The sequence below is a fragment of the Panthera leo genome, chromosome B2 (genome assembly GCF_018350215.1).
Source record: "Panthera leo isolate Ple1 chromosome B2, P.leo_Ple1_pat1.1, whole genome shotgun sequence".
Lineage (NCBI taxonomy): Eukaryota > Metazoa > Chordata > Mammalia > Carnivora > Felidae > Panthera > Panthera leo.
In genome coordinates this window covers 15,065,280-15,077,418 of record NC_056683.1, presented here as the reverse complement: position 1 = coordinate 15,077,418, position 12,139 = coordinate 15,065,280, and the positions used below count along the sequence as shown (strand labels likewise).

The 12,139-nt window shown below is 37.6% G+C and overlaps 1 protein-coding gene across 1 annotated transcript in view; it reads right to left on the bottom strand.

Moving 5' to 3' along the window:
* RANBP9 (RAN binding protein 9) overlaps positions 1-12,139 on the bottom strand; it is an 89,984-nt gene that overhangs the window by 30,107 nt on the left and 47,738 nt on the right. Inside the window, exons 3-5 of the mRNA XM_042937870.1 lie at positions 7,666-7,718; positions 6,613-6,780; positions 2,335-2,357 (exon numbers count right to left, since the gene is read on the bottom strand). Of these exons, the coding sequence (XP_042793804.1) occupies positions 2,335-2,357; positions 6,613-6,780; positions 7,666-7,718 (244 nt within the window). The remainder of the gene's footprint in view (positions 1-2,334; positions 2,358-6,612; positions 6,781-7,665; positions 7,719-12,139) is intronic.

Below are 12,139 nucleotides of genomic sequence, written 5' to 3'. Positions count from 1 at the left end.
CTTCCCTTACACACAGCCCTCTATCAGTAAGTGACATCGCCATCCTTTCCGTTCCTCGGGCCAAGAATCTCCAAGTCCTATCTATCCTCCTTCTCATACGTTCACATCCAATCCATCAGAAAATTCTCTTGCCTCTGGCTCTCAGTTGGGGTTTTGTTCAATCATATTGATTTCTGTTTTTTCATTTAACTCTTTACCTGGAACTTACTTTGGAACAAACACAAGACAAAACCCCAAGATGACATATTTTTTCAAAAAAAGAAACACCTTGGGGCGCCTGGGTGGCTCAGTCGGTTAAGCGGCCGACTTCGGCTCAGGTCATGATCTCGCGGTCCATGAGTTCGAGCCCCGCGTCGGACTCTGTGCTGACAGCTCAGAGCCTGGAGCCTGTTTCAGATTCTGTGTCTCCCTCTTTCTGACCCTCCCCTGTTCATTCTCTGTCTCTCCCTGTCTCAAAAATAAATAAAACGTTAAAAAAAAATTAAAAAAAAAAAAAAGAAACACCTGTCCCATCACTGTTTACTATTAAATAATGCTTCCTGGCGAGCATGTTGATTTTAGACTCCAAATTCTCCTTGGCTTAGCAGAGTTATTTTCTATTATAACTTCGATTTCTTTCTGGGTTTTTTTCCTCCCCTAAAATTTTCTTCAGGAATATTAATAATCTACAGGTCAGATGACTATTCTCTGCCTGATTCTCCTGTCACTTTTCTCAAAACTTCTCGGAAACTGGAACGTGTCTTATCATCAGTGGCACCTTACATGTGTCTGGTCAGGCAGCTGTCGCTGGGCCCACAGGAGTGTGAATTTGTTAAAACAACGTTTTTCCTGGTGAAACATGGATCACTGCAATTTTAGTCAACAAGTCATGAACGGACCAACTAAGAAAGAAGTATCAGAGTCCTGACTGCTGTCAGAAAACCTCTGGTTAGTACCTTTTGGTAATATTAAAAAGGGCTGTCATCAGAGCCTGCACAATGGCACCAGGAGCTTAGAAGAAAATGCCAGAGACGTAATGGACAGCTCTTAAGAAATGTTCTTGATGGCCCAGAAGCCCCCATCACGTAGACAACCAGATGTCAACTCTAAGAAAGTGATTTCAAAGGTTGGACTCTTGACATTAAGTTTGGGGAATACCTCAATCAATCTATATTGCATATCTTATTGTTTTTAAGTGTGCAACGAGTGATATGGATTAAAAACCTCTAAATACGCTGAGATAATAAAATAAATACAAAATAAAAATTCTAAGTGACAAGAAAGCATCGTATCATTGTTTGTTAGGTTTTTTCCCTTACTGTAGGGTTATATATACATGATGCACATGACAATGGACAGCCTCTGACTCGACAATGTACCTAGAATCACACCAGTTCTCACATCTCTAATGAGGGGAGTCACCATCATCTCCTGCCTCAATTTCTCAATGGCCTCCTCACAGGTCTGCTTGCTTCTACCCTTACTCCCTGTCCCTGTCTAGGTCTCAACCAGCAGTCAGTGACCCTTTAAAACTTAAGTTATACCTCAAACCCTGCAGGGTCTCTGCCTTTCACTCATAGTAAACGCCGAGTCCCTACAATGGCTCTCAAGGCCTCTGTGATCTAGCTCGTCCTCTCCCACCATGACCTCTGACTCACCTAGCACTCTCTGTGCTCCTGCCTCAGTACGGCTCCCCTGACTGTTCCCTCTGCCTGTGCCCTTCTCTACATACCCATTCAGTTGACTCCCTCACTTCGCCACAAGTCTCTGCTCGAGACTTACCCTGAGCAAAGGTGAGCAAACCGTACAGCTCCTCTTCTGTCTTTGCTACGCCCACGTTTTCTTTCTTTAAAAAGTACTTAAAATAGGTTATAATTTACTTGTTTTTAATGAATTGTTTATTCTCTATTCCCCAGCGTGAATGCTTCAAGAGGAGAGAGACCTCCACCTGTTTTGATGAATGACGTATCCCAAGCACAGAACCTGTCACCAGCAGGCACTCAATATACAACTGCATTAATAAATGACCAGAACTGTGGCACAGCCACCTGCTGAAAAGTTCAGGGATACCAAGTGAATGCAGTGACATTACAAGGTGTAGTCTAAGAATCAATCCTGATTTTTTTTTTTTTTTAGCTACAACAAAGTTCCCTTGTGCCATGGCACCCAGAGCAACTTGGGAGTTTAATTTCTAAAGTGCACAACAGCGGTGGCTACAGAAAGGATCTCTATTCTACGCATGGCATTCTAAAATTAATAATTATCAGTAAGACTGAATTCCACACATGCTTAATACTAGTTTAAATTCTTTTAATTAAAAATGCAAGACTGCTTGTAAAAGAAATTATGTCTTACCGGTAGGTCGGTGAAAGCAATACCTAAAAAACAAACAAACAAAAACCAAAAAAAGTGGCATTAGAAATGGTTTTTCAAAGGCAGACAACAGTGACAAAGCTGAACTGAATTTATAACTGAAAACAAGGGAAGGAATGGCAAAGGAAGGAAAGGAAAAATTTAAAGGCTAAATATAAAATAATGAGACCAGCATTTTTCTCAAGAACACCAACAGAGGTTGGAGTGAATGCTATCTCCTCTCAAAGTCCACATCCTTCTTAGTCACACACCAAGTCTGTTTATGGGGTACCATCTTGAAAAATGGTTTTAGATCTATCTCCTAGGCTATGTGAGGACCCTTGCGAGAATACCGGTTGCAGGACAGTGACATCTGATTTTTGGCCAACACCCAAGCTGCTCTATCCAGTCTTATCACTTAATCTTCCTCACCTGGATTTAGTTTTTCAGTAATTCGGGGGGGGGGGGGGTGGGGGGGTGGAGGGGCGCGGAGATTTCTTTTGTTACCAAGAAAAAGAAAAGTGAACAATGCAAAATACGGTATTTGTGTTTCCTTAAAAAAAAATGTTTCCCATGAAAGTACATTCTTAAATAACTTGACTGTTCTGTGACAAAAGTCAATTCCTCATTCAAAGAATCAAGATTTACATGGTTGAGAACTTCTCATGAATGTCCTGACAGTAATTTGAACACAGTCATTTTCCAAATATACTTGAATAACGTGACGTCATTGGAGTAAGTCTACTGGCATCCTGAAATGACGACTTAATAATCTCTCTTCAAGTATTTAAATATGTTACTTAGCGGAAAATAAAATAATAAATAAACCAAACATTTCTGTAGGATCTCATTGATAGGTTTAAAAAAATGAGCTCTAGAAAAAGAGGAGGAGATGTTGTTGGCTAGTCAGTTAATCTCAGTTCTTCCAGTCTAAATACACATTAAAACAAAGCAAAAAAAACCCAAACCAAAACAAACCAAAACAAAAACCCACACCAATACCATGACCTCTCTGGGACTGATCATCATCTAAAAATTGAGGGCGTTTCTGTCAAATTATCTTTATGGTATCTCCCCACGTGAGATTTTATGGCTCTGTAATTGTGCTATACCATCAGAAAACACAATTATCTGATATTAAAGTAATAAAACTGAAAGACAGACTATATACATCTCTACTCGATGGTTTTTAGTAAATGTGTAGAAATAGTGTTTTGTAGTCAAAGTCTTATTTTTATGACTTTTAAAAACTAGTAAATTCATGTTGGCTTGTCAAAAGGCAAACAAAGCTGGAGGTTCCCCCAAGTCCCCTGTGAAACATCCTGATCATTTTGGCTTCATTCATAAATGGAAAGCAAAGGGACTACAGGCCAAATATGAAAATTTATTCTAAAATTTTCAGAAAACTAAACAGGATACAGAAAACAACAGAGAATATTTTAGTTGCCATTCATATCTTTACCATTTGCCATAAATTAGCAGCCTGACAAATTATTTTCCTCAAAGATGTCTGTTATAGCAAAGACTGTCTACTTTTATAGTTTCAGCAAAAGTTCCTTTTTGTTATTACTGAAATCTTCAGTCTTCACCAAAAACTCTAATGGAAAAACCCAATTCCACACATGAACCTTTGGAACGTGGCCAAACCCAGCTACCACAACCTGTACACATCCAGACCACAGGAAGATGCCACTGTAACTAGTGTAATTATTGAAATTTCACACAGAAGACACTTTTTTAATATTTCTCATTTTGTGACTTGGCAAGAGGTTTTCCAAAAAGTGATCTTCAGTTGATAATATTCAATAAAACAAGTAAAAAACTTTCCCAATTAAGTTAACCTGCATACCGAACTGTTTCTCCTTTACCTATTTCCTCAAATAAAAACTTCTCCATTTCTATTTCTATGATCAGTAAATATCCAGTTTTGAAAACCTTCACGAAACAGAAGCTAAAGACGTATCACCTTTTGGGTAGAAATTATCCACTCCAGGAAGTACACAACGACACTGTGGAAATAACATTTTATTTTCTAGATGCCAGTATTCGGATCAAAGTTACGAAAGCACACTTCTGTAAAGACAGTACGTATGTTCTGCTCTCTAGGCCGTATGGCCTCTGTCACAACTGCTCAATTCTGCCACCGAAACAGGGAAAGCAACCATACACATTACACAAATGAATGGGTGTGGCTATGTTCCAATGAAACTTTACTTAAAAAAAAAAAAAAAAAAAAAAAAAAAAAAAGACAGGAGACCAATCTGGACCATGAGCCATGGTCTGTTGACCTCTGTCCTAGAGGAGTCATTTTTTACCACTGGACTTCCAGCATCTAGCCCAGACCCTGGCAAACAATGATAATAAACAACATTTAGTGCATCCTCACTATGTGCCAGGCAATCACCTCAGAACTTCGCATGCGTCATTTCAGTCGACCTGAACAACCAAAAAAAGGTGGGTATTATAGTAATCCTGTTTTACAAATTGAGGCACACAAATACTAACCTGCTAAGGTCACAAGGCCTAAGCCAGGAGACAAACGCAGGCAACGAAAGAACCCATTTCAATCGCTCTTATACTGCCTCTCTGTGGGCCTAATAACCATTACTTTTAGAAACGAATCATGACAAATGTCTCAAATTTACTTAAAATTAGAATGTGATCCCATCACTAAAGTACCCTTTTCCTAAAAAGCATCTCACATTTTAAAAACTGTTTCTTATTCAAGAGAAAACCTCAACATAAATGTTTGTGAAACTCGAACAGGAAACTGGCACATCACCTATGATCTTTCCACTGCCCAAAATAGAATTTTTTTCTCTGGAATAAAGTTTTAAAAACATGTCTTCCTTTGCATTTTTGAATCGAAAGTCATACCTCAAAGCAGATTTCTCCTAACTTAAGACCAAATATCTGACGCGAGCAAGGCCACTGAGACCATCCCAGTTAACTGCTTTGATAAGTCAGAGCCAAAGCAGTTATTAACAAAGAAGCTGAAGAGGCTGCATCCTTCTGGAAACTGGCTGGCCACAGCAACCCAACCTTAAACACACACATTTTGCCTGGCGTCCTGAATCAACGTTCCTGTACCAAGGACCATATAAGGGTCTAGTATGGACTTGGAATGACCTTTTAGTCAGGTAACACAGGGCTTCAGGATCAATATTAAAACTTGGAAGGAAAAGATTGAAGCCATATATAAATGTGAAGACATTAACTGCATACCACGAAGATGCTGAGACACTAGAAAGGAATAGCTATTACCAATGTAGCAAAACACTTAGAATTTCCCACGATGAAATGAAAGACACAACAGCTTTTGTGTTCTATCAAAGAACATCTCTTATTTGCCTAAGGACACTATTTGCAGTCTAATTTTTCAATACTGTTTATGAGCCAACTGAAATTTCTGCCTTCTGAAGCTACTTATTACTTTTTGCTTCCTTACGCTTTACCTCATCAGAAATAATTTGCTTTGAGCCAAGGATTTTTCAAATAATGTGAAACCATTTTATTTGTAAAAGCATCAGTCTTACCATTCTTTCTTTATACCTTCTGTATAAAAACGAAAGCAAAAAGACTTCTAAGAAAAGCGAGTGTAACAACCGCATACGATTCGGAATTTCAAGTGCTGTGGGTGCATACGCAACTAAAAAAGCCTAATTTCCTACTCGTCTTACAATGGACGGGCTTCTTCGTGTTTCCATTAACCTGTTTATTGTGTATCTGCCATCTGTCTTTTACCCGTAGAAATCCTGCTGTTATTTTTTTCCTTTCAGTTCTGCTCCTTTCTGCAGAACTAACTTGTAGCCATCATCCTGCAGTCATCACACTGTTAGCAGGCTTGACCTTTCAGTAGGTCACGGCCTTTGGTTTGCTTGATAGTACCAATCTTTTCCTTCATTATTCCCCCATACTACACTACCAACTGACAGCCCTTCTCTTCCCCTTTGCACCTGTTACCTAGAGACTTCAGTCATGCTACGAAGTGTTTTACTCAAAGCAAAGCAGAGAACACTTAGCATTTACTTCTATTACTAGAATAAACACGTGAGCCCCGGGGATTATTTTCACAGTTATTCCCGTACATGTGATACAATGTGGCCTTCACAGAATACAAATTTTCCCCGTTTGCTCAACCTCCACCTGGAAGGAACAAAGAAATAATGTCTATGGGCAACTATTTATAACAGAGAACTACATAATAAATGTGACTACCATGCTGTAAGTACAATAATCACAGTATTCGGTTATTTTACATGCAATACGTTATCTTAGTACCTAAACTATGTCCATTCTTGGTGTAGAAGCAGGTATTGTTGATAAGGTTAACACAACAGCCAATGACATCACCAGTCGTAAAAGTTGGTCCATAAGGTTGTCCCGTTCCAGAAGAACAAAATGAATGTCCATCATCCCCATGATAACCATATGAATGTTTATCCCAGCCTAGAGAGAAAGTTCCAGTATATTTACAATGAAAAGTCAAGTTCCTCTGTACGAGAGCTATTCACTAAGATTATGACAAGCAAGAATGGTACAACAAACAAGAGCACAAAGATAAATTCCCAAATGTACATTTAAATTCTCAACAATTACACCACATGATTTCTATATTAAAATACTGCTCACAACACTAAGGAAAATATGCCACACAGAAGACTAAAACATGCATTAAACAAGACTCCTACCATTTAAAAAAAAAAAAAAAAAGTCACATTTTCCATGCATATTTCCTTTGCTATCAGACCAAAGGAATTTTGCTTTGATTTGGCTTAGACACACACACACACACACACACACACACACACACACAGAGCATTTAGTGTAAAATATAAGATTTTTCTATTTTCAAAAAGTTGCCCCCCAAATTAATTTTTTAACATTGGTAAGCGGGATACCAGAAAATATAATCCAAGAATCACTTTCACACCTTCCTTAGTTTACTTTTCCTATTAGCCTACATTCCCAGAACATTAAATAAATGACAACAGGTTAAAAGCCAGGAATGTGCTGGGTAGCAAAGAGAACCAACCAATCACATGAAAATAGTTAAAGCAGTTGATATGGCTATATACTGGAAGTTAAAATGCCAAAACAAAACAAGCAAAAAACCCAAAAACCCAAAAAACCAAAAACATGCATAGTACACGTAAGTTTTGCTAAATAACATAAAATTTGAATTTTTTAAAACCTCTCGGCTTCCACTTTGAACTCGTAATACACGTGATTAAAAACACAGAAAAATCAGTATTTAACGATTTCAAATTATTACTTCAAATTTAACCAGAAAGAAGTAGTTGTAGGACAGTACTATAATTCAATCACAAGTACCTGGTAGTCTATTCATGTTCACACCTTGAGCAGAAAGACCAATTCCCATGTAACTGTTAAAAAAGGGGGGGAGGGGGGAGAAAAGCATGTTATTATAACCATATATGTAAAAAAACTACCCAACACCCTGAAACATCAGAACCCAGCCCAAGTTGAAACTCCTAGGACAGCTACAAAACAGTTATTACAATTCATTAAATGGCAAAAAGGACAATATTAAGCACAATAAAACCCAGATTCACAGTAAATTCCTACAGTACTCATTCATAAAGACACCCCAACTATTAGAAATAATTATGCACTCTACTAACAACTAGAAAAACCTTTCAACTTATCCACACAAATATTTAGGATTAAGACTTCTAATAAAAAGTGTAGGGGGATTGTGGAAGAAAAAGAAAACAATAATTAGGAAACAAATATATTTCTAAAAAGACACAGTAAAGATCTAGACCACAAAAAAAGGAACAGAGATACAGATTTAGAAAAAAAAGGATGTCAAATTCATATAAAAACATCTGAAATATTTAATAAAATTACACTTAAAAGTACTTTTAAAAGCTTATGAAATATTAATAAAACCTATAAAGACAGGAGAAAAGTGGAAAAGTATAAAGCAATACACCTGTAAATACTGACACAAAAAAACCCAACAACTAAATAAAACAGTAAACTGAATCCAGTTTGTTAAAAGGCTAATTGACTATGATTGCACCAGGATTTAAAATGGCATTTGACAGGATGCCTTGGGTGGCTCAGTCGGTTAAGCATCCGACTTCGGCTCAGGTCATGATCTCACGGTTTGTAAGTTCAAGCCCCGCGTTGGGCTCTGTGCTGACAGCTCAGAGCCTGGAGCCTGCTTCAAAATCTGTATGTCCCACCCCTCCCCCCACCACGCCCTCATTCATTCTCTGCACCTCACCGGCTCCTGCTCTCTCTCAAAAATAAACATTAAAATAAAATGTCATTTGACCAATTTCAGCTACATTTCTAATAAAAACTCAAGCAAAATAAGAGTCTAAGGAAACTAAAATATGACACACTTCCCCCCCCCACCCCACCCCCCGCCCAACTCTAATACAGGAAGATATTCAACAGTAAACCCTGAAGCCATTTCCATTAAAATCAGGACATGGAGTTGTCTACAACTGTTAAACACTGTTTTGAAGTTTTCAGGTAATTTAATAAAAATAACTAGTATAATATTAAAAGATATAATCTTTACCCGTAGTCGCTATGATTATATACATAGAAAACCACAGAGTCTACTAAAAGTTTTTAGAATTACAGTTGACCCTTGAACAATGCAGGGGGTTGCAATACTGACCCCCATGCAGTCAAATATCCAAGTATAACTTGATTCTCCCTAACTAATTGTCTGCTATGGGCCAGAGAAGGCTTATCAATAACATGAACGGTCAGCTGACACATATTTTGTATGCTATGTGCATTACACACCGTACTCTTACAATACAGTTGTGTCTAAAGAAAGAAAATGTCAAGGAAATCATAAGGGAGAAAAAATACATCTACCGTGCTGCATTTATTGAAAAATATCTGCATATAAGTGTACCCATGCAGTTCAAACCCGTGTTGTTCAGAGGTCAACTATAATTATTTTGGCAAAGTGACTAGAAATGAGACCAACATTTACGTTTCTCTTTTAGTAGTAACCAGAGAAAAAAAAGTGGTGTGTGTAAATATACAGTCACAAAACTACAGAAATCATAAAACAGGAGTCCCACGGCATGAAAACAAATATTAAAATAAAAGCTATAAATACATGGATATACTATGTATTTGGATAGCCTGCCAGTACAAAAAAAGAGTATCTTTCTAAAATTTATACATGTAATAAGATTTAAGAAAGATTCCCAACGGATTTTCAAAACTAGAAGGATTTTGAGAGTATTGCACGTATTTTACATGCAATGTAAGTATTGGGAGAAACAAAAGACTTAATAAAGTACAAGACTTAAGTCTTTGAGAAGAAACACGAAGCTGCGAGCAGGGATACGACGGCAGACCTGCAAGGTCCTGGGTCTAGGAGCACCCATTAATGGCTACGAGTTTCCCCTTCTGGGAAAACGGCGACCAAAAATGCTCCCCAGGAGGCACATCAGCCGTGCTCACTGCTTAAGACCAAAGACTGGAACAGGCTTCCGCTCCTGAAAGGAAGAGAAGAAAATACCGATACCACTTGTTGCCTTGGCTTAAGCCTACTGGACACCGTGGCCTAGATAAGGCTAGCAGTAGCCTCCTGACTAAACCTGAGCAAAGCTGTTGAACGATCAGGGACTGACTCTGCCAGGCTGCCAATCCCCCTGAAGGGAGAACTGGAAGACTCTTCTACCAGCTTTTGTTTGGGGGCCCAGGGGTTAGAAAGTACAAACTGTCATAAGGAGAAAAGGAGGATAGAAAAAGATGCACAAAATGAAGAGAAACTTTAAATTCTCTAATCAAAATGAGCTACAAAAGCCAAACTCTATAGGATATACCAAACATAGGCCAAGGAAATACATACAACTGCAACAAGAATTCATTCTAGATGACACAAGTAAGTGGACAATTAAGACAGAGGGAACAATTTAAAAAGGACATTTAGGATACGTAAAAGGAAAAAGGAGCCATTAGCACGGAAAATTAAAGCAGAACATCAGTGTTTATTAAGATAGGTAGCTAATTTTCCACAACTGAAAACTATCATTGTTGAATTGAAAGCACACACACACTGAAGAAGATAAAAATAAACCCGCACGCGGACACACTACAGAATATCGGTAACACTTAATCCTAAAAGCTTCCAAAGGGAAGATGCGGCTTATGTCCCTCCAAGAAAAGACCACTAGACTGACAGCAGATTTTGCCCCAGCGGCAGTTGATGGCAATAAACAATGGCACAAAGCACTAAGGGTAAAGAACAGTCTAGAACTTAAGGTAAAGAACCTAGAACTTAATGCCCAGATCAAGCTGCACTGAAAATGAGGGCAGCAGAAGGTATTTAAAGACACTAAAAAGCTAACAGTTTTACTATCCACAGACCCTCACAAAAGAACTACTTCAAGATATGCTTTACCAGAAAGTGAAAAAGTAAAAAAAAAAAAAAACAAAAAAACAAAACAACAGAAGAAATGCAAGGGTCAAAGAAACAATAATCAGCACAAAAAATGATGACATATGTAACTAAAAATAATTCCTCAAAATACTATTATTTTAAAATTCTATAATCCATACCTAACACGCTAGAATACAATTAACGGTACTTTACATATAAAGACACGGGAAAACATGACCCATATCCAAGAGAAAAGAAACAAAAAACAGAATGACCCTGAGATGATGGAGTGGTTGAAATTAAAATATAAAGAATTTAAAGCAACTCTTGTTACAATGCTCAAGGACGTAAAGGGAAATATGCTTGTGATCATTTCAACAAAGAAGAAGAAACAATAAAAAAAAAAAAAACCCAAAAATTCTAGAGCTGAAAAATACCTGAAATAAGCACTTACATACTTAACAGCACACTGGAAATGGCAAAATGAGTTAAGTAAACATGAAGACAGAGCTATCTGAAGAACAGAGAGAAAAATGAGGGGAAAAAAGAGTTGCCTAAGGCAGTATCCAAAGGTCTAACATACATGTAACCCGAGTCCCACAAGGAGAAAGAGAAAATGGGTTAAAAAATCTGAGAAAAATCTCCCAAGTCTGGGAAAAGCATTTATAGATTCAATAATCTACAGGTTAAACACAAAGAAAAGCACACCTATGCACAAGTCACAAGCCAAACTGCTGAAAAGTAAGAATAAAGTGAAATAGTGAAAGCAGCCAGAAAAAAAAAAAAAAAAAAACCTATTACTGTCACAGGAACACTGAGCTGCATACTCGTGCATTTCTCACATGAAAATAAGAAAATTTTATTTCACAGTAAAATATCTATAAATGCAGAAACTGGGGGAGGGGATCTCATTATATTATCACATTTAAGTTCCTTAAATTCACTGCACTATACAAAATCATGCAATAAAAACCACAGGGCTTATGGGAAAAAATGGGGTAAGAGCATGGCATTCCAAAACTCTAGCAGTAACACATTTAAAAAAGACAGAGAAGAACCCAATTAAAAAATTTTTTTTCAAAAAAAAATTTTTACACAAGCTAAATTGATTAAAATACATAAACACAACAATAAATATAGCCTCCTGCACTGAAAAAGACTTGAAGTTCACTTGGGGAAGTGGGTGGCACAGGACTGTAGCTTGTGGTTTATTGTGAAGCGGTGGAAGAAAAGTTCTTTGCCGGGCAAATCTGTAACAGCAGATGTGGATGGGTGTGGCTTGTAACAGGCAGTGAACCAACATAGTTGGTAGATGTCTGAGGTGTGGCATGACATATAAAAGCAAGTTCGAATTACACAGCAATGAGGGAGTGGCAAGATTTTTAAAGTACATGAACAAGAAATTTATTTTTTATTATT